The sequence below is a fragment of the Dromaius novaehollandiae genome, chromosome 3 (assembly GCF_036370855.1).
Source record: "Dromaius novaehollandiae isolate bDroNov1 chromosome 3, bDroNov1.hap1, whole genome shotgun sequence".
NCBI classification, from domain to species: domain Eukaryota; kingdom Metazoa; phylum Chordata; class Aves; order Casuariiformes; family Dromaiidae; genus Dromaius; species Dromaius novaehollandiae.
In genome coordinates, this window is record NC_088100.1 from 52,587,802 (window position 1) to 52,613,367 (window position 25,566).

General features: G+C 40.1%; 1 protein-coding gene across 2 annotated transcripts in view; it reads right to left on the reverse strand.

Moving 5' to 3' along the window:
• Window positions 1–21,252, reverse strand: part of LAMA4 (laminin subunit alpha 4) — a 107,620-nt gene extending 86,368 nt beyond the window's left edge. Inside the window, exon 1 of one of the 2 annotated variants that reach the window (XM_026119994.2) lies at window positions 20,630–21,252. In XM_026119994.2, coding sequence (XP_025975779.1) covers window positions 20,630–20,830 — 201 coding nt within the window. In that variant the 5' untranslated portion in view covers window positions 20,831–21,252. The remainder of the gene's footprint in view (window positions 1–20,629) is intronic. The other variant, XM_064508892.1, reaches the window with a different exon arrangement.
• Between the last annotated feature and the right edge of the window lie 4,314 nt (window positions 21,253–25,566).

Below are 25,566 nucleotides of genomic sequence, written 5' to 3' on the forward strand. Positions count from 1 at the left end.
GCTGTCAGAGCCCCTCTTGAAAATGAGATGCAGGCTCCTAAGTCACCTGGGTGCTTTTTGGAAACATTATCTCCCCATACTACCCAATTCATCACAACAGCTTGGAAGGTACTGATACTCACTATTTTAATACGCTGCTTTAAACCCTGAGTTGCATCAATTTAGACCAGAAATGATGTATTGACAATCAGCGGTATGAGTGAAGTGGGAATGAGAGGAAAATTGGATCCAGATTGCTTCCTTTGAGTTCAGAAGTTTTCTCAGGCATTCTCAATTATTCCGATATATTTTTGTTGCTCCTTGCCCTACTAGTGATAATGGAATGATCTGTTAGATGTTCCAGGGCATGAGCCAACATTATATTTATAAAAAGAAGTGTCAGAGTGTTGAGATAATTGAAGGATTCAAATGTCTGAATGTTCTGGGAGCACAAAATAATTGTACACAGAGCACAAACAGATCTGGAACAAAATGGAAATACCCTCTCTGAAAAATCATTATGTAGGTAATTGAGTGAGAAACATTTCCATCCACTGGCCTTTTCTGAATGGTGAAGACAATTAGTGGGCCAAAATGCTAGGTCTGCATTAGCAGTTATGTCTTCATAATTATTGGATACTAGGGTCACTCTTTTGCCTGAGGGACAATATTTGTTCCAGTTCAATCCAAAAAGTCCAATCTATGTTGCTGAGCCCTTTAAAATCTTTTACACTCTTGGTGCTTTTTTCTCTTTTTTTTTCGGATCTGGCTTTAATTATTACATTTTTTAAAAACAGGAACCAGCTGTAGTGCTGCAAGCACCATGGAGCCCCTAGTCCTGTTCTGTTGCTCCAGACCCTTCTGATGGCATGGGTGCAAGATAGGACTGAAGAGGAATGGCAATCCAGATGCACAGGGTATGAGTCTTCTCCCACTTATATTCAAGTAGTTCCCCTGATTTCATTGTAGCTGCTCTTGATCTGCACCTGAGGGCAGAATCAGGTCCCCATTCCTTCCCTGACAGCAGTGGTGCAGCCATGCTAAGTTTGTTTGCTTTGTGTAAATCTCTGCTAATTTGCTCTTCCTAAAACAGAGTGCTGTGCTGGTAATGTACAGGATGTTCTCTGTGGTTTCATCTATATTAGCCCACTAGAGAAGGGCAAAGCATGGCTTCAGGCATGGGCTTAGATCATCCATGATGATTAATGATTCATTTTCTGCCATGATTTTGCCTTTTGCCAAATTTTGCTCTTCCCAACAATGCCAAGGCACAACTCAGAGCATTGCATTTGCTAGGGAATGTTCCCACAAGGCAATATGTATGGGACTGCTCTTTTCTGGGCAAATGAGGAAGAAGTTTAAGCATATGCATATGAACTGTGTTATGCTACTTGACTGAATTTCCTGGGAGGTCTTCAGCCTGCTTTATTCAGAAATGCAGATATAGCCATTAAATCTGTCATCTAATGCTTAGAAAACATGGGATGTTTCTTTAGCTAGTATTGGAACTCGTGACTTTCCTGTGAATATATAAAAGCACAAAGGGACTCTTTCTTCTGCCCAAAAGGCTCCTTTGGATCTCCAGTACTCTTTGCTATTTCCAGAGATTTCTCTTGAGTGTTGGGATACATGGAGAGATGTGAATCCAGGGTTAAATGCAATTTAACATTATTATTAACATTTATTAACATTATTAACATTATTAATGCTATTATCATTAACAATTTAACATTAAGCAATTTATGTCTTTGTTATTTTCATCACACTCATGCCTACCAGTCTTGGACCAGAGGTCCCATTGTGCTCAGTCCTAGACAAACTCAGAACAAAAAGATGGTGCTTGCCTCCGGCAGCATTGTAAAAGGAGAGACAACTGGTGCACCTGGGGAACTGAAGCTGAAGAATAGCACTAAAAGTAGCAGCCACAGAGTATCAGCTGCCAGGTCACTGATAAGTTTAGTCTCAGTCGTAACTGCCCAACCGTGTCACGCTCTCTATTGTCAGAGAGAGAGGCAAAAGGTTTGCTTCCTTCCAGATCTGAGAAAGATCCTCAGTGGGCTACACGATGTTCGGGCAGAAGGGCAAAGATCAAACATTAGGGTATTATCTAGTAGATTCTCACTTTAAAGGTCAATTCAGTGCAGTAAAAGGAAGTGCAGCCTGGTCACATTTGAATACTACAAACTCATGCACTTGTGATCAACTTAGAATTAACTTAATTAACCTAATACCCTAAGTCTACTTGCAAAAATAAAAGGGAAGTTCTATCTTGAGGTATAAACACCAGTATTTCATGTGGAAGGGTGATTTTAGACTCCAAGAGGCAAAAATGAATGTTTTTTTTTTGGTTTCTGGCAACACATACACATGTCGATATAACTACAGGCTAGACAAACGGTTATAGCATAACTTATGGTATGCTAGTCAAGCCATTGTAACTGTTCCTGAGCATGCTCTTATGCCTTGGCAAATGAAAATTATTTTATTTTAGCCCTAAATGAAAGAGAGTTAAATCACGTCTCATTTCCTGTCCTCTGGTGTTGGTCAAGAACATACATGGATAGTTACTATGGCTCAGCTGGCGTTATTTTGATGGTGCAGCAAATTCGTTGGGCATATAGGTTCAACCTAGGTAAAGACCTTTCATGCATTAGAGTTTACCATTTTTCTGCAGTTTGAGCTGTTCTGCAAAGGTGGTAAAAATACTGTCAGAATGCATATACTTATGAAAGTCTTAGTAATGAGAACTGTGGGGTTTGATGTGATAAGCTCTCTCTCAATAGAAACATACCTATGGAGAATTGTGACACCATATTGTGAATTATTTGCATCTTAATATTTATCATGTGATCGATCAACAGTTTCAGAACTGCAGGACCCTCAAAAGTCCCCCCTGTCCTTTTTCCCTTAACCCCTGAAGAAAAGAACACAAACTCAACTTGACCGTTATCAAAGCTTGGACTCAGAGCCCAGGAAGAAGAAAATACAAAAATGTTGCTTCTGTGATATAACAAGAAATGACATCATGTCAGCCATTGACATGTGTCAAAGTCAGACATGTGAGTAAATAAAACACAAGTTTTTGATGTGATGATGAAAACAATTGGACAAATTGCTGAATGGAGCTATGGATTCTTCATTCCTTAATAGCTTCAAATCAAGATGTAATGCTTTTCTGGAAGATATGTTTTAGCTAAACAGAAGTTTAGGACTCAACATAATACTAATTCCCTGAAACTCTGTATTGTTTGCTACACCGGGGTGAATAATCTAAACATCCTCTACTGGTATTAAAATCTGTGGATCTATAAAAGACACTGGTCTAGTGGAAGTGCGTGGTATTGCCATGGAAACAACAGCCATCTAGTCTTTGGGGATATTTTCAAATCCAAACCAAGCATGCTTGCCTTTGTTTATTTTTTTATGAGCAGTATTCGGAATTGGCAGCCCCAGTTCTGAGGCCTTTTGAAGATTGTTTGCTTAGGCCAACTGGAGATAAATAGCCTACTGCCCTTCCTAAAAATAAAAGATATTTTCCTTCTTGAATATCTGTCAGTACTTTATGTAATTATTTATTGGAAAGAAGAATGTTAGACAAACAAGTGCCACCTGGCCAATGCTGAAAAAGCTGTCCTCTACTGTACATTTGATGCTATTCCAAGTCTCTCTGGTTTCTTTAGAGTAGATAGGACTCTTTCTGAAGAGATTCTTGGTCCTTATCACCTGCAATAAGGGCTTCATGTTCAGAAATACTCAATTCCCCATCAAGCGGTCACAAAAAGCATGCCAGATTTTCAGTGTTCAGCAGGTCCCACCTGGTATGTCTATGTTGGCCATGAAGACAGACTGAGGTTGGATCCCAGAGGATCTCCTTGCCTCAAGTGCAGTGCTGTGCTAACACAGCTGTGGCTGTGCTGGCATAAGGGCATCCTGGCAAGCAGCCTTCACAGCTGAGCGGCAAGAGTGTGCATGTAGGAAGCCCAAACCACAGCAAAGTGGGAGTCAGCAATGTAGAGACATCCACATGGGAAGAAGCCAGCTAGACTCCCTTGATATGGTCTAATTCCTCTTATACTAAAATCTCTCTGAAGTAAGTCAGCCGTGCTTCGTGCTCTCTATTGACTGTGAAGGGAGGCTTGGAGGGCTACCTCAGTAGTAGGCTTCTATACTGTAGAAGCATGGGCTCCATATGAAATCCAGGAGAGATGAATTCTATTCCACATGTCAGGTGTGCTGTGCTGTGTAGAAGTGTCCAGATCACAGCTGCCGTGCCATAATTCTGGCCAAACTGCCGGACATCCTGAAACTTTGGAGGAGTGCAAAGGCTCCTGATGGTCTGTTCTCCCAGACAGTATGTTTAGGTAGAGAAAGTGGATGCATCTAAAGGAAACCTGGGCATCTGAGAGGCCAAGGCAACTCTGTTTCTAGTGCTGAGTTCACTTGCTTCTGGCCAGTTCACAGTGATCATGGGAGGTTTCCCTTCATCTGGGTGGAATCTCCTCTAACACTTACAGCTAGATTTCCAAGGGAGTTGTATTATATTACCCTGCACTAGTGCCATCTTTCCCAGAGAATACTTGTGCACTCAGACCCTGCAAGCAAAATCTTTTCAGCCTATCTCTGAGATCTGTTTTTCTCCACTGCGGGGGCAGAAGGCATAAATATACACTAATATCTTTGGACATAGTTATAATTCTTAGGAAGAGTTTTAAAATACCACTGGACATTTGCTGGTTGAAGATTGATCTCATCACTGACATTAAATCAGTGCCACTTTAACTTGGTGGCTTTGGACAACATGGAAAAATATTTAGGAAAGAAGTCTGTAAACAGTTATTATTAAGACTTTGTATTGCCATTTGATATAGTTGGTACTCAGTGCAAACATATGACTTTAGTTCTAACCCATGCCTGTGAGACACAAGATTATCCCATTTTACAGAGAGCAAAACTGACTTCTGCCATGATGTTAGTATTGTCATGTTCATTTCTTGCTCAAGCTTGTAATTGAGCAACATAGATGCAAATGGGGAGAAGAGAATTGCTGTGAGTGACTTGAACAATCTGCAGAGCTGGTGATTGCAATAAAACTCCTCAGACAGCTACATAGCAAAGCTCTAGCAAAAAAAGGAGCATAGACTGCATTCTAAGGACACTTTCTGGTTCCCTCCAAAAGGCATACTTTTTGCTGCCTTAAAAATTCTGCTTTTCCAGTAAACAAAGTGTTAGACTCCATGTACATCTTAGCTTAAAACAACTCTGGGTGGGCACAGATTGTATGGTTTATCATGCTTGGAAAGTGTTAACTAAGTAATAACAAAGCAATCTTCTTTACCTCAGACAGATACATGAGTCTACTTCTGGTATTTCATTCAGCATGAGAGTATTGAGAGCACCCGCATGCCTCCTACGTCTGCTGTTCAGTTCATGGCCTAATTGAATCCCAGCCGTTTTAAACATGGGCTCCCAGTTGTATAGAGATGGACGTTTGACTGGTTTTCTTGCTCCCTGGGAGCAGAGTAACAGATGTTTCAAATTCCTCAGCCATTTGCCTAGTTCAAAGATACATTATTCATAAGCACAGGCACAAAGATTTAGTTCTTCTTGAGTCTGCTGGGAAACTTTCTGCAAACAGAAAGAGCTGTAATAACACTGTGCCCCACTGTCCTGACCTTCCTGCCTTCTGTGACCTGCAGGAGAAACCCTTCCGCACTTGTTGCCAAAAAGTAAAATCTGGCAAATATACAGTACACGCTGTGTGCAACTGCAGCTCAATGCAGACATGTGCTACTGGTGAGCTAGAGGCCAGCACTCAAGAGCCCTGGGCTTTTTACCTTCTTACACAGTGGGCATTCAGTGACCACAGGCAAAGTGCTTAACTGCTGGAGGTTAAATTCTGGCTCGAGCATTCAGCATGCGTTGTTTTTAGGAGTATCGAGGAGTGGGGAACTGCAGGGGGATCGCAAAAGTGTTTGTACCTGGGGATAGGCAAGGGTTATGTAGGGAAAAGGATGTAGCTATATTTGCTCTGCAGGAAGCTGGTGCTGACTCAGACATGCTGCTTGTTCCCTTGGTCCCCAAGTCACTGGATGGACTCACAAGTTCACAGTAAAACCTATGAACTGCACTTGCTGTGTGGGGTCAGTAGAGAAAAAAGTTTGCATGCATTCCCTTCTTTCAAAATGCATAGGCCAAATGCACTGGGGCCATCTGAGGTTGAGTTTACCAGACTAACAGGGTGTTTATTAATTAATGCTGTGGTTTGAATAGTCTACGTGTACATGCCTGTAAGTTATGGAGATGGAGCTCTGCTTTTGTTATGGGATTAACTTCCACAAAGTTTTGTCCAAACCTCACGGTTTACCTATCCCATATTCTGCCCATCCAGGCAGTATGTGATGGTCTTGTGTACTATCTCACACCCCAGGCTTTTCAACTTTTCTGCATGAGGAATTCACTGGGACTAGCTCTCCAGCTTTGGCTTCGGATGCTGGAAACATTTTTGTACCAAATATCCACTGCAGTTGAAGAACTCCAGTAAGTACATTTTGGGATGAATTTGACTGGTAAAAGTTAGGACTATGCTGTTTTTAGCTGTTCCACGAGGACAGTACATATTTTACAGTAGGTCATGTAAGATGTCTGAGCAGTGTGCATCAGCAGATGATCAGCCTTTCCTATCTGGCCGAACATGCCATGAAAGACAATCTTGCCACATTTTATGACTAGGAGATAAGCAATCAATTGAACCCAGCATCAAATGCTGCCAAACACCTCTATATGCTTAAACTCCTGATTCCTGTTTTCCAGAAGGGTAGGACAGTCACCATTAATGGCATGAAAACTGTGCTTCTAATATTATTTAGCACTGTTCCTCTTCCTCATAGCTTTGTTCTCTTCTGTTCCACACATGAACACTAGACTGTTCATGAGATCGCCAACGTGTAATCAAGCACAGCAATGCTTGTAGACTTTTTTCTGTAATAGATGCTATGAGAGAAGCTTAAGAGTGTAGTCTCTGTCTCTCAACAGCTGAAATGACTGAGATTACAGATGACCTTATTTAATTATTTGATTTTTGTTACTTCTCCAGCCTACCATTTCTAGAAGTACATCTGCCCTGACTAGGCATAGTCAGTGTGAACAAAGGATCTAGTGGATATGAATCCTATGTGAAGTGTAAGTCTTGGGTTAAAATTTGTTTAATCAAATTCTGTCTGCATTGTTCTGTTTTGGGTTTTTTTGAGGTGGGAGAGAGAAAATATTTCTAGAAGGTGTCCTTGGTCTCTTTGTATACAAGCTTGTTGACAGTTCTGATATTATCCTAACTGCCATTCATTTTCTGGCTGCTCTTTTCTGATTTGGACTATGAAGCTGTAAATCTTTTGTTCTTCCGTTTCTTCTCTAGCTGTCATGTCACAAAAATTTGGATGGATTGGAATTTGCTAAAGAGAAAAAATAATCATATGGGTAGAGATCTGCGTAGCTTTGAGTTTCCTCAAAAGCTTAGTGAGTACTTTTTATAGTGAGGGTTTTGCTGCAGACAGCATGCTCCCATAGGTCCAGTTATATATAGTGAGGTGTTAATTAAATCCATGGCTCCTCAGTTTATATTTATAGCACACATTCACTACAGATTTCATTTATAGATTGTCTTTTAGTCCTGTCTGTATTACATGTCTCTCTTGTTGATGACCAGGCTTGAATGTCATTTAAACTGTCTTACAGTAAATGCCAACCAGATGGGATGATTACTCATTGGCCCATCCTGGGGGAGGCCTCTGTAGTTCTCTTGGCCTGTTTCTATTAATGGTATATCCGAACATTATGCTGGCAGGTTTCCAATCTCCATCTGCCCCCCCATCAGCTCCTGCAGTCCTTCTACTGCTGCCTTCTTCTCTACTCGTTCTTGTGTCCTCTCTGTCCTGCTTTCCACTCTTCTTCTTACTCCTGTCCTCTGTTTTGCCTTTTCTGTGCACCTGGTTCTAGTCACTCATCCACTTCATGACATACCCTTCACCTCTAGTCTACTAATTTCTTCACAGCAATAGTTTCATTATATTAAGCTTGAAATTAACATAAATTAAGATATTGCTTCTTACTGAACAGATGAGGAACTCATCACCTTGTCTCTGCGCACTGGCACCTCCGTCCCTAACTATGGTCATAAGGATATTGGGACTCAGGAAAACATATTCTTCTCTCATCTCTTGCTTGTCCTTGAGCACCACTCTTTCCCTCAGTTTCTCCATCTGTAGAATAGCATAATGACCACAGCTGTCTTTTGGAAAGGGCTTTGGTACGTCCTAATGGAAGTGTTACATAAAATAACTTCAATCGATATTGACAATTATTTCAATATTAACAGTTATTACTATTTGTGGCCATGCTTTCAGGCCATTTTTGAATTATCTTCCCATTCCATTATATCTCTTTTGTTGCAGCCAGGGAAATTTTCCTGTTCTTGGACAGTGTACGCAATGGGCAGATCTGTTGCTTAGGGTTTTATGTTCCTCTGTGTTGGTATCTAATCCAGGACAGTACATCCAGTGAAAATGGTCTGCACAAATTCCATTAGCTCTAGTGTTCACAAGATGAAGTCCCTCTGTGCACCGAGTGTGGTCCAGAACTGTGACACAAGTCAACAACTTCGTGTCTTTTGAGAGAACTAGTCAGAACCACTAGGAATATCCCCACAAGAGCAGACATTTCTGGTAGTCATAATTAGCTCTTTTCAGATGCCTGCAGTGAATACAAAGCTGTTGCCACATCCAAGACTTCCAATCTTTTTAATCCCATGCTGGAAGCACTCTTTTGGCTTCCAACTAAACCACCAGCTTTTAAACTCATTTGCTTACTTACACAGCACTGCTTGGCACTGCACTATCTTTCTCCTCCCTTCTCTTTTTCTCCATCCTTTCTAAGGAATTGGACCATGCTGTGGTATTTGAGGGCAACTTTTATGAGAGACCTGCAAGGTTTTACTGTCAATGCATACCAAATATGTGAACAGGATTAGTCAAAGAGGGTAGGGAGAAGGAGAAAGAATTAAAAATACACTTCAGTGTTAAAATTTCACATGAAAAAGTAAAACTAACTTTGTAGGACAGCATTTAAGACATTTAAGGAAATTCTATTTTCTTCACTTTATAAGTGGAAGGAAATAGGAATATGGAAAAATCTATTTGATACAGTAAATGACTTTGGTTAAAATATCTTTCAGGGCATTTCATTTGATTTTGTTAGATACAATGATTAAAACATTTTTTTTTGTTGAAAAAACAAATGAAGACTTGGAGCTCTACTAAAGGAAGAATTAGCAGTTCCCCCTTGTGCTCCGCTGCTTCTGCTGAAAACTTCCCCTTTTAACCTGCCCTGTTCATTTCTCTTTATTTGCTACATGTGTCTTCTTAGACCAGTCTTGGAAAAGGAGGATTTTGCAGTGAGCGCTTCCAACCGTGAAGTTAAAGTATATCTGATTTTAAAATGCCCTGGTAATGCCCTTTCTAAGAAAGGTCATACTTCACTTTAATTTAACTTATCATCTGAAGAAATCAATGTATTTAAAATTTCCTGGCTTTGAGTAGTAGCAAATTCAAGACTCTCTCTGTGCTTGAACCTGTAAATCCCTATGAAGTGGCATTTCAGTGGGATCTTTGTCTTTCTCTGCACAATGACACACTCAGAATTTAGTAACTTACCAGTCAGCCAGCTATATGCTATTGTCAAATTCACTGCAAAGAGAGATGCTCTTTAGCTAAATTTATCTGGGCTTTGAAGCCTGACAAACCTAGTGAATTAAAAACAAACAAGCTTGCTCACCGGCTTCCCCTTGGGCCTCCCATCTGTATTTATAATTTCTATAAGCTTTCATTACCTCTGTTCTACAGCATCAAATTCTTCTGAATTAGAAAGGTCACTGTCTAACTATTATTACTGGAGAAATTAATTCTGTGTGTGACATTATAGCTAGACAGTTAATTAGCCTGGTTAATAGGATAGTACAGCTGTCAGAGAGCTGTCTGCATGCAGAAGGCCCCTGCACTATATTTACCATTTCAAGGGCAGAAACCACATGCAAATTAGTCATTTGCAAATATAAATTTATTTTTAAATTTATAAACATTTCTGTGAGGAACACATTCTTTAGCTCAGTCTCCCAATCCATATTGATGATAGATTTTATAATAAGGACCCTGGTGTAGTACATTAAATTACTGTATTGTTCTCTTAAATTTCTGACATTGCTAGCTGTGGAGTATTTATTGCTTCCAGTGCTCCACTGATGTCGCAAATTAGGAATTAACTAAAAGTTGGTAAGGAGTTTTGGGCACAAGGCTGGTAATCTTTTTTTATCCACTTATCTTGACAGGTATTTTAGTTCTAATTACATTTAATGAGATTACAGACTAAAACAATTACATGAATTACACAATAACAAGCTTTCTGTTTTTTTTTTCTGCTTAGCTTGCAAGTATAAACTCAAATTCTTTGCTGCTGAAATAGTCATTCAGTGAAAAACCAAAATATTGTTGCATACTCTTATTTTTTTAATTAAATTCTGATATGGGGTACGTTCAATGAAAATTAAAGCCTCCCTGCATGCATTCGTCATAGCTCTGGACAATTGAACCTAATAATGAGGTTTTCTAGGTAAGTGATATTAAATGCTCATTAGAACTGAAATGCTCTCTTTTTATGAAGCTCAGCAATCCGGATCTTGAAACTTTAAAAGAAAATAAAGCAGTGACACTAGTTTTGAATCCATAATCTTTTTCAGTAAATGAACTGTTCAATCAGTGATGAAGCAAATGAAGCCTTGTTTTCTCTTAGTAGTGTCTTTCTCTTGTCCGCTGTGCACTGATCTCAATATTGTCCCTTTCTGTCTGTGTCCCCGGTGATGCCGCCACCTGAGAGAGCAGTGCTGTGGCTGTTCTGGAGCCACACACTGTCTGGCCAGTTGACAACTGCTAAGAAAATACCTAATGGCTGAACTTTGCCTGTTTTTCCAGGCAAGCAAGCAACAACAAAACACCATAAGGTCTCCATCATTTATATATATTGAGGGGTTGAGCTCTCCTGAGAATTTATTGAAAAAATTCTAGTTGCCTTAAAGAAGGCAAGACAAGGTCTTAACTTAACAGACTCATTTGAAAATATCACTTGTTGACTTACCTCTGACACTTAGGAATACTTTTGTATAATCTGAGGAGCTATCAACTCATCAGCTTCTGCAAAATGTAAATTTATTTTTGATGATAATAAAATGATAAATTGATGAATAATGATGCTGAGGTCTTCCTGAGGTTTGAGACAAAAAGCTTGGAGACTGCTAAGACTAAAACTAGGACTGAAAACTGCTCTGCTTCTAGATAAATCCTCTGCTTGTGCATGTTTCTATGTAATAGTGACAGAATAACTGTATCTCCTGTAAAAAGAAGCAATAGCTGAAAGCCAGATGGCTTGATGTAGAACAACATTATCTCTTACCTTAACTAAGTAATTGTATTTAATTTTGAAAAATTTCCTGTGCTGAAAACATTTCCAGGCTGTTACCCCTTCCCCAGTCCAAGTGGAAAACAAAATGCCATTCAGCAACAGGCCCTGTGATTTAGAGATGGGGTTGGATCCAACATAAACATTTCTCAGCTAGGCATTCTCCATAGAAGTGCATAGTCATTTTTTCCATATACAGTGGGAAAGACAAAGCCTCTGCTTAAAAGGCATTCTTCTCCAAAAAGGGGAAGGGCTAAAAGGTTTTAGCTGTCTGCAAAGCTGGCTAAAGATTAGAGATTAATTCCAGCCTCCGCTTTAATGTATTTATTACTACAGCCGCTAAGTAAAAATCTTATTGATACAGATGCCCACTGTTGCACATAAAAATTCTGCATTTGGAAAGGTAGGTATTTGATTCTCTTCTTTCAAACAAAATGTCAAGTTTATTCAGGGAAAACAACTTACAGGAAAAGGGAAGATAATATTGTTTTGCTTCTTCATTAACCCCTCCACCCAGTGCCCACAAAACATTCACATGAAATGTGCCTGCTGAGTCATACTTTCATCACCTGAGTCACCCAGATAAGTGAGACATAATCAGTTGACAAACCACAGCAACCCAGAGATTTTCAGATAGGAGACCAAAATTTTCAAGGGATAAAAAATACAAGTGGTTTTTAAAGCAGGTATTGCTCTCCTCATGGGAGTGTTAAAAACCGAGAGGATAAATCTGAGGTATGTCATCATGGGTGACTGAAGTTTCCTTTGATTTCCCTTGTGTAACACCCCTAGCATTTGTAGTATTTCCTGGTTCAATTTTGCAGCTCTGTGAAATTTTGGAAGCACAGTGGAGATATATAGTGTCCTGCTTGACCAATAGCGTAGGCATCGATTTAAAAGCCTGTAAGTATCAAACACAAGCCACAGTCTGAAAAACTAAAGACTAAGCAAAAGAGCTGTCGTCAGACTTTTATCCACAGTACGGGCCACCCTTGGGATGAAACCAGACAGCTGCTGAAGATGGCTGATTTGAAGGTGCCATATTTCCAGGCTGTTCTCCCAGCATGGTTTCTCCCTTGATGGTGCCAGTGCTTTGAAAATGTATGGGAAGAAAGGGACACAGCTTGGCATAGTTACATTTGTGCTACAAGCATTATACCTAGGACTGGTGTCTGACTAATATTTGGAGGCATGCAGAGGCTGTGCTCTGTAAGGAGAGAAAAGGTGCGTTTAAGTCAGATAGGGCTAGGGAGAAGGGATAACCTGTCCTCCTCGCTCATTGCCTCTCTGTCCATAGCTTGTTTCATCATGGATGTGGTCGGATAATGAGGAAATCAGTTGTTGGCTCAAAGGAGGGGAAGACTAGATCAAGAGGAACAAACCTACCAAACTCTTTCCTCATGTCTCACAAAGATCCCCTGCTTAAGGCCCTATTTCCAGCTGACAAAAGTAATTATCTGGTGCCTTAGTGATGCTGTAGAGTCTCTACAGAGAATCCGCTCCATTGATGGGAGAGTGGGGAGGCACAGAAAAGGCCACCGCAACCCTGTAAGAACCTGGGCACAGCACATAAATCTCCTCTGACTCTACACCACATCTGGACCCTCAATACCTGCCCACTTCCCCGTGAACAAATCTGTGCTAAGTATTGGAGCCCCTAAGACCTCCCCAAGCCTGTACTGCCCAGGCTGTGCTAGCTTTCAAGAGCACCTACGTGTGTAGGATTTAAATAGCTCAGGGGAGCTTTCCCATATTTTACTCAGCCTGCTCACTTCTTTTGGTGCTGGTGCAGATTTTCTCTGTAAAAATGCTTGTTTCCACAGAGTGGAAGGATCCCTGGAGCCAGGAAGGGGAAGCACAGCTCCTCTTCTTTACAGTGGCAAGGACTCATGAACAACAGGCTCTTTGTGGGTCCTCATCCAGGCTGAGAGATGAAAATGTACAGTGGCCACCCTTGGTCATACTGGCCTTGTGTTAGCCTTGGCTGAAAATAAGTCTGCCCATCTCTTGCCTCTCCGGAGTCCTTTCATGCAAAAGTAACAGGATGCATAGTAAGGTGGTAACATAGTACTACACTGTCTGGAAATGATCATGTTTAGTTGCTAGTTCCATATGCTATTTCCTCCACCTGATGCCAATGGTGAAAGGCCAAATAAATTCATTTTGTTTAATTTTAGTTAGGATGACAGAATTAAGCAGTGATTCACAGCCCTCCAATCTTAGTTAAAATGGCTATTTTTACAGATCATATTGCAAGTTGATCATGCAGATTGATTATTTTTATTCACTAATTATTAAATTTTGTTTAAAATTAACATTTTAAGTGTGGGTGGTTCTCCCCATGCTGCCTGGCTTACATATGCAAGGACTTATAAAATAACAGTTTAGTCCTGTTTAGAACCTTGCAAACTTAGAAAAGTAGTTTCTAAAACATTTTTCACAAGCCTGTGTTATTCTTGATCTCATATTTGGTATCTTAGTAACTCATGATTACCAGACTTTTGGCACTGTTTCTTGATAGTTTGCCTTAAAAAAAAAAAACCCAAACAGTAGTTCTGGTAGTTCTGAAGTATTTGTTTTAAGAAAATAACCATCCAAAGAATTGCACAATACAGCTAAAAAACCAGGAGCAACAAAGACAGACCATATTTACTTCATTTTTATCAATCTCTGCTTGCATTGACAGATGTATACTGTATGCATCCTGACTGGTAGAACAATTTCTTTGAGATCATTTAATGACAAAGAATCATAATTCAAAAACCATGGAGCTATAACAGCATTATATTCAGTATTATTCAGCAATTGTTGAATCTTGCACTAGGATGTACAGTCCAAACATCCCTAGCCAATGATGGTTTTTGAAAATTAACTGCAATCAGATCCAAATTTTCAAGAGGACCAATTAAAATATAAAGACCAAATGTGTCTATATTTTGATGCTTGAAATCTAAGTCCAGAAGCAAATTTTAAATCATCAGTAACTGGTTGCATGTTACTCAGAAAGTACACCAATTTTCCACAGCTCTTGAACACAAATTGTAGGTATTTGTTATTAGTTTAAATCAGGGCAATTTCTCTCTCCTTCAGAAAACAATTCTTTTATTGCTCTTCATGCCCCTCAGAAAAACTGGACTTAGATTTCTGTCATTGCTTCCCATGTCATGAATAAGAGTGAGCATGAAATGCTTTTTATTGGTTCTGACAGTCCCAAATAAGCTTTGGGGCCCTTTGGTGGTGCTTGCCCAAAACTTTGTGGGAACAAGCTACAGTGGAGTTTAACTTGCATTGTTCTGGTGGCTGTGCTTTATGCATCTTCTTGAAATGGAGAACATTTCCCACTACCCATCTGCTCTGTCCTTTGGTTCCATTCACTTCAGCTTCCCATGATTTGAAAGGCTGGGGGGGGGGAGGGGTGTCTGTCAGCTCTGGCTCTAGCAGCTGGTTTTCATTAAAACCTTGATGAGAAGCTTAAGCCGGAATCACAAACATCTGCAGTTAAAGCTTCCTCCCCACTAATAGACATTTCTCTGACTGTAACCTTGTTACACCAGAAAGAAAGAGCAGCTAGAAATCCAAATTGCCCGTTATGGCAGTTAACCTATCATAACCTTAAGGAACTGAAATGAAATCATTTAAAGATCTGTTTTTTCAAAGGTGGATGTAGTTCCCTTTAGTTTAAAAGAATATGAGGATTTCTGTCAAGCTAAAACCCTTTTTGGCTCACAACTCAGGATTAGGTCTTCTTGCTTCTTTTAGTTCTGGTTTGTTTTGAACAGATTAATGCTACAAGTAAGGAGCAAATTGTGCTTTCTCTAAACAGTCTGCAAGACTTTCCATTCCATATTTTATGGGGGAGGGGGTGAAGGCAATTTGGTGATAGTTTGAGGTCTTTGTTTACAAGAGACTAAGACTTTTGAGTGCTCTATCTTAGATACTTAACTTGAGCCATTCTAGAGAGGTGAGTTTGTCAGGGAATCTCTGCTAATTAGCACTTAGAAAACCTGAAAGAAAGCACCTAAAATATCATTATTGGTTTTGAAAAGTTAGATCAGCAGCTGCTGGTAGAAGTCAGGTGGTAACAAATGATTGTCAAACATGTCATTTTGATGTACAAGCTCCAGCAGTTAACTTCTAGCTCTTACTGTTTCTTATAGTAAAATGACTAATTTTGCCTTGACTATGATAATTATTTCCTTTAAAGGACTTATTTTCCTCTCTGCCCTTCCCCTGAGCTAAAAACACTGCTGCTGAAAACAGTTTTCCTCTTCCATCCATCCAACAATATCATGCCTTCCTTCATTCTGGGAATTGGCTTCCTGCCTTATCCCAACTATTTCAGTCTTTTCTTTACCCTTCAGGCTATAGATAATCTCATTCTTGCTCTAATTTTTTCTTATCCTTTGTCTTCTTTCTGCTTTAGTTTGCTTCCTTTCCCATCATTTGCTTCATTTCCCAGAGAGGACATTTGAAATGATCTTTTCTTGCTTGGCAAGTGTCTTCATAGAATTTTTTCCCTTTCTTCTACTAAAACTTCCTATGCTGATCTATACTGGACTCTCTTTGCTATCTTTTTGAACCTCCTATAGTCATTTACATCAGAATGAAATGAATTTAGAACAGCCATCTTCTGGATATCATCTTATACTTATTTTGCAGGGAATGATTTGCCATATTCTCTAATATTTGAGCTCTTGCCCCATTGTTTATTTTCAGCTAAGACTTTACACTCTTCTAAAGTTCATAAGGAACTGTTCTCCTATCTGTGAACAATCTTCAACTGTACAATTAGAATCATCATATCAGTGGAATTTACAAACATTGAATGTTGACAGTGGAAGGCTCCAGATCCAAGTGTATAGTAATATATGACCTACCTCTTGTTTTAAAGGCATGTGTTGGACAATGGGATATAACTATTCTGAGAAGTTAGTTCTGGTTTTCAGTCTTGTCTCTGTGCCTTATCAAAAATAGAAATGTCTCACCACCACCCTTTCCTTCTGCCATCTTCAAGCTAACGCATGAAACGTGAGCCTACGCCTAACACAGAATTCTAATGACTGCCACTCAACTTTTTAGCTTTCATTTGAAATTTGGCTGTCAGTTTTAAATCCTCTTGCATCTCCGATTATCTTCCTTGTAAAATATTCTAATCTTTCTGTATTTGGAAAAATCAGTCTCTAACATAACACCGCCAATTGCATTTGGGTTATGCTGATGAGTTGGATCCAGCACTTCATGCTCACTTTCTTTCTCCCTCCCACTCTCTCCCCATACACATCACAATTTCGGGTCTGTAACATCTTCCATCTTATTGCTTTTGTGAGCCAAAGAACTTAATCATCTTGAAACAGGGTACAAGCAATGTGGGTACTTCACAGTGTTTTTAATATTGATCTGCCTCTTGATAGAGAATCCAACACAACTGGATAAATTGCTTAGTGCTTAATTACCTTAGAAGTTAAAATTCGTGAATAACTTCTAGTTTAAACTTAGTCACCTTCAGTTTCCTGGTGTTGCATGTATTAGATCTTCATTTGTTAGGCTGGGGAACCTGTTGTTAAAGTTTTGTTGCTTCTGTAGGTACTTACACAACACATTCAAAGTTTTTTACTTCCTTCCGAGCTAAACAGATTTGAGTTCTGGAATCTCTCAGTTATCTTTAAATTCCTAACACTTTAATGCTTCTCATGATACTTTCTCAATCACTTTCATTAATTTATAAGCATTCTTCTTGAAACAAAGATGCAGAGATGGATACATTAGTCATACATTAGATGATGGTTGTATCAGTGCTCATTTTGAATGTAATGTGGCTGTTGTTTTGTATGGAATGTACTCCAGTGATTTTAAACACCTACATTTTGTGCCTCAAGCTTTAGTTGGTTAATGAGTTAGTCCTGAAGTGAGTACCCAACATAGTCTTTACAGAGGAAGAGGCTTCTTTGAGGGGCTCCAGAAGGAGGCCAGTGGGAATTAGAGGCTTTAAAAGCCTGGTGTCTCCATTGACTATACAGGGATTTTAGGCACATACTTGAATATGGAGCCTGATTAAGATTGAGTATGATGATTAGGCACAGTTTATATGCCAAAATTAGGTGGACTGGATCCCATGCAAATACTGCTTTACAGCCCGGGCACCAACGTACTAGATTACTCTGTATGTTAACCAACAGAGATCCGAGCACTCCCCTTGCAACAATCTCCAAGGGCTTTCCTGGAAATGCATTGCTCAATATGATCCTATGCTTTGAGACCAACCACTAAAACAGTTCTTAATCCACACAGAATGCAATATTAATTTTGTATTCTTCCAAAATGTCCTCTGATGTCCAACTCGATCCCATGCTCTGTCCCATGAGTGGGTACAGCATGTTAGCATAGTGTTGAAAATGTAGTTAGTGCTCTTCTCTCTGCCATAAAGAGACTTTCATTCAAATCCAAGGCACAAATCCATTTACATTAATTCTGAACTTTTTAAACCACATCTCCAAATTCCTCTGAGTTTAGGATTGCCAAATATGGGAAAGAAAGAGGAGTGGGAAACCAAGAAATATTGACTAATATGTGTTTGTTTACATCAACTGGGGTCTCCTATTCTCTTAAAGGTTCATAATACCATACTAGCAATAGGATGTAAGAACATCCCACCAGGTATAGGTCAGAAACTCCCACCAACTCTGTTTTAGACCTTTCAGATTTCTGAAGACATTAAGTAGAGCAGAGTGATATGTAGGGCAAATACTGTCCACCACCTGCCCCAAATGATGAAAAGTCATGATTTCTGACTTTCCTGATGTGTTCTCTGGTTTTATGGCAGCATGTTTAACTTTGTGGTTGACTGGCACCACAGTCCACTATGAAGCACTATGTGAGTCTGCGGTTCTGTAATTCTGCCTCACAAATCTGCTCCCTATATAATTTGGCACTATTCGATGTGACTAACAGCCTCTGTCTGCTTGGGAGAATTATAGGCCTGAGTCAATATTTAGACTAAGGAGCTGAATCAAACAGTGCTGTGTAAGGGAGTTTATACTGTGGTTCACTGTGAGTCGTGGGTTAAGAACTCAAGCTCAGAAAAAGGCTAATTTAAAACTGCTATGATAAATCTTGTTCCCAGGACTGAGTCCCAGGGTAGGTGGGCTGTGGGCAGGGGAAGCTCTATGAGGGGTGGAGGAAATGTTCCTTCCTCAGGTGAAAAACTATCAGACTATCATTCTTTGGCCACTACATTAGCCTCTGGATTTAGAGCAACCTTTCCCAGCTCTCATTACCAACAATATACATGGATCTACGGGCAGCAGGTTCTCAGAGTTGTAGAGCCATCAGCCCTATCCCAAAAGAGCATCCTCTTGGGTTTCTTTGGAAATTGCCACTGAGGTGGGCCCTAAAGCATGACAAGGAAGTGAATCTGTAGGCAGGGAAAGAGCCTGAAATCTTGGCTCCTCCCTTGTGAAACCCTAGTATTTGCAGTCAGGGTCCTTGGCATGATTATAGCAGGCAGCATCCAGTCATAACATGAGATCTGAAGGCTGCCATTGCAGTGGCTGAAGTAAACTGTTAGAGCAAACACTAGTGAGTCTATTAAATCAGACTGTGCAAAAGAAAGTTTAGGGATGACTAAGGTGGGTTAAAGAGACTAAAATGTTATTCCTATGTAATGGCCAATACATCTCACAGCACTTTCCTAAGATAAAGTCTAATATATTAAAGTGAAGCAATCTGCAGTGTGTCTTTGGGAAAACCGTACAACACAATCATATCCAGAAAGGCTGCTGATTGCTTATGCCCCTTGTCCTCCAAGATCCAGCTACAAAACCCATTTGGCTCTTAAATCAGGCATTTCATTTAGGGACTTTCCATTTTGTAAGCAACAGGTGGCAATGCAGCTTCCCAGGGGCTGATCCCAGGCCAGGGAAGAGATGTACGTCCCACATCATGGAGTCTATCCAAGCCCAGCCCAGCTCCTGAGACCTTCTGCATTAAGCAGAGCAGAGTTTTGGTTCCAACTTTCTCACACAGGTCATGTTTCACACTATGTCACTGACAGGGTGGGAAGGTGTTTTCTGAGATTGCGCAGCTGCTTGGAAGCACTACAGTGTGGGGAAGGTCTCTGTTCAGCCCTGTGGTAACCCCAACTGTCTGAGAGGTTTTTCTATGCAACTCTGTACGTTTATTTCCATGGCTGTTAGTTCTGGTAATTGGAGTATAGGGGGAAAAATTAGTCTTGTGATATAAAAGAATGTGATCTTGATATTGTCATGGTGACATGGCTATGCTAATCTTGCCTCATTTTTGGATGTTATGCTAGAAGAACTATTCTTTCCCTTCCCATGACCTTATGTAACTCAATTTGCCTCCTACTTCACATCTCCCACACATGAGACATTACTGTGTCCCCCTCTCAGTGTATGCTAGAGTAACTTATTGTTTACTCAAGCTGTATTTTTGAATAGTTCATTCCAGATGCAGCCTTGTTAAAATCAGAAGTATCAACCAATCCCAAATCACAGGTATTGCATGAAAATTTTCTACAGTCAAGTCGCTTCTCAGATCTCTGTAATTTCATTTGTCACTAATCCCAACCTCATACTTTTTGGAAGGCTTAAAATCTCTGCAGGTGTTTTCTCTGTAAACAGTTTCCTATGCACATTTGATTTACTACCCTTGCTCCCATCAAAAAAAGGAACTTTAGATTTTGGAGGGAGACGGCATTAAGAGAAAAAAATACAGACTTCTACAGTACAGTGTTTGCCACCAAGAGAAAGACTCTTCTGGAAATTTAAGTGAATTAAAATTCCAGGAACTACACAAGGCAAACAGAAAAGTGTTGTGACAATTAACCCTTGTAAAATAGCTCTGTTTAGACAGGCCTGTTTAGTTATGTTGGCAGGAAAGTCAGAGACGTGCTAAGCTAGTCTCACTGTAAAGTACAGCAGCTGTCTGCTCACAGCAGGCAGGGCATGTGTATATTTTGAAGTTTGAACTCTATCTTTCTAGTCTTGAAATGCAATGTCTCTGACCCCCCACAAAAATCTCCGGTATCACTTTAAGGATTGAATGATTAAGCTAACATTAACCAGATGGGAACTTCAACACAGACAGATGAAAGCAGAAAAGCACAGACACTAGAGAGAGAATGGAGTTACTATACCTCGGCAAAAGGCACCCAACTTCCAGTAGCTACTGACTGCTGCTGCCCTCTGGTATCAGTGACTTCTTGCGCGCTGACCGCTGAGCTACCTTCAATGTCAAAATGAAAAACGCCTCCCTCACTCCAGGCTGTGCTGGAGGAGAAGCATCTCAAAAAGAATAATATAGGAAAAACGAGGGGCCAGGCAGAGTTCAAAGCCATTTCCTCCCCTCACATCCAGCAGTCGTCTTCTAGCGTCTTAGTAATTGTTTACCTTCTTCTGCAATCAGCCCCCCTTGGTTTAGTGGTGCCTCAGTTATTTTAACTTTCTTTCAGCATGCAGTTTCCAGATGTGGCACTTCAAGGCAGTCTAACCAGATCCTTATATAAAAGAAAAAAAAATAAAAAAAGGAAAAGAAGGGAAGAAAAGTGCTTTTGCTGCCTCCCTCGTTCACTCTCTGTGCCTGTGGCTCCTCTTTTTCCCCAGAGGCTCCAGCTCAATAACATACAGATGGGCAGTGCTTAAGCAGAGTGTCAAACACAGATTGTATTCCAGGAAAGCACCACTAGCTCCCCAGCCACCTTATCTCCCTCTGTCAGGATACAGACTGACGCTGTGCTCAGGGCTCTGGCTTCCTTCACATGTTCACATCATTCCCTTTTTACCTTTCGTGTTGAGACCCTCCCACTCAAACTTTGCCGTTCAGAAAGTGAGGTCACCCTTTCCTCCCCCTGCACCCCCCCCCTCCCCAACTCAGTTTGGACATGATCCGACTGCTCCACACGAAACATTGACTTTTGTGACTGTTTTTTTAATGTCTCCAGTGCATTCAGTGAAAGACAGAAAGGTGCCAAATTTATTAAAAAAACACTAGACAATCCCTTTTTTTGATATGGGGGAGGGGAGGCTGTGGGCAGGAGGAGGGGGAGACAGCCTGGCTGTGCCATAGACTAATAAGGGTAAATGGTTTCCCTAACAGGCTTCTTTCAAATCCTTTCCTTCAAGCCCACCTCTCAGCTTCTTGCCGGCTCGTGAAAAAGAATATCGTTCACTGCAATTTTGGAAAATGACTTCATTACTCAGACTCATGAACTTTTATTTACAAAGAGCATCTTGTATTCCTTTTTCAAGTAATGCTTTGTGAGGCCCTGGTAACAAGGCTCACAGTGTATGAAAGCAAGCTGAATATATTGCCCACAGCTGACCTAATTTTAAGACTGCAATCTCACAAAGACAACGCAGTAACCTTTCCTAGGTTTTCAGACAAAGTCAGGATATAATTATACTAATGTGCACCATTCCAGCTAAGGGGTCAGCACTCTGTCTTTTGTCTGTCCTCTTTTCAGGGGTTTGTAACACCGTTGCACTAATTCACCCCACGCAGAAACTGGCTTATCAGGCTTCATTGTGGAAGCTGATTCCTTCTTCCTCCCTCCTCCTCTTCCTATCTGCCTGAAAATATTATGAACCAAGGAAGCAATTAGTAGAGAAGTATGAGTAAAATAAAGTGCTTTGGGGATCTGTGGACTTCTGCCCACCTACAGGTACACATTCTGGCCCACAAATGCTGTATAAATGACATATGGGGACTATAAAGAAATTCTGCCTCTTTCAGAGATGGTGTGGTAGGAGTGGACGAGGCCTGTGGAATATGAATTACTGGCATATGTGAGAGAGAATTTTTTTGATACAGAAAGTGGAAAAACTAGTAGCAGAGAATCTGCTAGACCTGATCCCAGCCTTTAGGGAGGAGCTGTTGACAAAATGACAGGGGAAGGTAATTTGGGGAAGAGTTACCTAAAGTTCATCCACCCTTGGGTGGGAAGGAGGAAGAACAGGAAAATCATATCTACTTACTTCTGGCAGGCAGTCTTCAACAAATTCACAAAATTGGGAGGGAAGTGCTCTTGCCTAAAACTGAACTGAAGAGAGTAGGTGGTCTGTAGAGAAATGGTATGAACTGGAAAGACAGGGAAGACAAGATTTGACTAAATGGTGAAGTCTTCCTGGACCTGAAACTCAAGAAAGAAAGATGTGGAAAGTGAAAACTGAGTCTGCTTGCTACAGCTGGGCACAGGAGGAACAGATAGAGACCAAAGCTGAAGGGTAAAAGCAGAAAATGAGATGTAATTAGAAAGACAGTAATTGTAAGAGGAAGATTTAGGAGATCCTTCATTCAATATCCACCGAAGAGGGAAAGAGAAAGAGTTTAAGGTGGAGGAAAGGATTAGATGGCTTCTTAAGGATCTTCCTGGTGTTATGAGCTCTAATTTTCCAAGGAAGTCATTAGCTATTATGGTTTTTGCTCTGGAGAACAAGAATTTTAATTCCAGATGCAGAAACACAAGGTGTAAGTCTGTTTTTCTACAATTGACTGACTGTGGCTGCAATTCTTCCAGGACTGCATTGCAACGAGAAGAAGAGATATTCCTTCAAGTTTTCATGATTTTGAAGTTATGCTTCACTGATAACTGCAACATTTTGGGATAGTTTCAGTACGTAAAATTTCAGGATAAAAGACTCTGTAACATGGTTCCTCTCAAAAGGTAATTTGCCGAGCGTATAAGGTTTCTTTGTGTCTTTCCATTGCTTAGTGAAATGCTACGGATACAGTTTAGGACTGGAAGTATGTCAAAAGAAGGATGAGTATATGAGAGGTAGTGGAGACCAGTACTGATCATTGTGTTGAGAGATTCATAGTTTCCTCTTGAATATTTAATTAATTCAATTAATTAAAGTTAATTGAATTAACTAAACTTTGACAATTTAATTGATTTCTTAAGTCTTTTTATTGCAGGGATGGTGAAGCTGAACAGCGCATGCGTGCATACTTAATTTAGGCTGAAATCCTTCAAGCATGCGTATAAATCGCATTCAGCCCGGAGCAGCTTTTAAGAGATAAGTGCTTATGTGTTTGCATGACCAAGCATCACTGGGTCATTGTGTTGGGTGCAAAAGGCAGGGTTTTGGTAGTGGGGATTTGCGGGGGTGCCTGCACCCAGGAGGCTGGAACCGCCCTGCGCTGGCCAGAACCCCAACCTCCTGCACTGCCTGTTGCCTCACTGAAGGGATTCGGTGGGCTTGAGAGTAACGTGGGGCAAAAGTGAGGGGAGTGGAGGCTAGGAAGCGGGAGGAGAGGTGTTGGACTGAAGTTGAGCCTGGGGAATGGGGAGGTAAGGTGGTTCCTTAAGTGTTTGTTTAATTGTTTGTCTTTTTGTTTTTTCTCAATACCTACATCAGTAATTAAAATGTTATGTTAATTGGCAATAAATTAAATTAAGTGAAATTCCCCAAGTCAAGACTATTTTGCCCATGAATATGGAAGTCTTGCCAAAGAAGTACTTAATGAAAAATATTCAACCAGAGCAACTATGAGCTTCATTAGCCTTGCTCAGCTGAGTAAACTGATAATCTGCTCCCCTGCCCACACTCCATTTCTTGACTTTTTTTTCAAATATGTATCTGCTTTTACCAGCCCAAGAAACACCACTGGAAATACCATCAAGGATACTTACAGTATAAATTCTCTTAGTAGAGCCTGATGCGTATCATACCCACATGTATGTAGCAGGTAACAAAATGGACTTCAGTGCATGGTGAAGGCCTCCTGGCTTGTACAGTAGGACGGAGGTTATTAATAACGTAAAAATCCTGGGACACATTCCAGAAAGCAAAAAATGGCACTGTTAACACAGGTAAAGGTTGCCAAGTGTTACCCATCACATCATTTTGTGTAAAATTGAAATAAAGATATTCATCCCTTGTAATACAGTTCACAACCATAATTTACATCAATTTATTAGAAAGAGATAATACTGTGATTATCCTGAAGATCAAAGTCTTAAAAGGAGGAAAATCACTGCTTAACATCTTTGGAAAATTAGATCCTTTAAAAGTCTCAGACTGGCCCGAGGCATTCAAAATCCTAAATTACTCTTGAAAAAATCTCAATTTATGAATCTATTTAGGGAAGGAAATAAAGATAACTTCAAATGGTAGAGCTATTACATAATAAATAATTTATTGTTATGAATTATCAAGAAATGCACACTTCATTGCAGCTCACAAGATCTAAATCTCTCCCCAAATAAATATTAGTCTCAAACCAGAATAAATATAACCCAGTTCTTTTGAGCAGTAAATATTATTGTATTTGTTAATATCACTAGGTATTGTTTTACTTTTTATCAATGGAATAGGTTGCTGAACTGGGTACAAAAGCAGTTGCATGCATTTTGCTTTATAACTTTAAAATACTCTATTCCTTTTGGGAAATTGCAGACTGTAGAAATACAGAGCAACAAAAATGGTGCAAAGGGAGCTGATACACACAGAAGCTTCTGAATGTAAAGTTGTGCTGTGATGGACTGGCAGCGCTTATGTGGGTGTGTTACGTGAATAGTTTCAGATATGGGATGGGACCTCTTCAAAATGGCGTAGTACAGAAACAATATTTTCTCCTTCTATTTTCTCAGTATTCTATCCTTTTTACCATTTATTCTTTTTTCCCCTTTAACATTTGATTTTGATTCACTGTGATGGATGCTAAGATTACTGAAACAGAAAGGGAGAATCCAGTGGAAGACTTACTAGAAATAGCATATTCTAAATTAACCAATCTCAGGCTGTTGTGTGTGGGCCACTTTGTTAGGTCCCAGTGGGAGATCTGCAAGCAGTCAGTCAAGCTCTATTGCAAGTGTTACCAGTTAATCATTTGATAATGGTACATGGTGGTCCAGTGGAAATGTTGACAAATTACTGATATTTGTGATGGGAAATGTTTTGGAACCAGTGCTCAAAATACCTTTACCTTGTAAAGGGTAGAACATATTGGCAGTATATCTATACACAACAAATGAATAAACAATCTACAATGTTTACTACAGGGCTATGTCAATTGAGGGGCAGTGAGGAATAATTTGAGTCTTCCATAGTTTGTGCCAGCAAGAGATGCTAG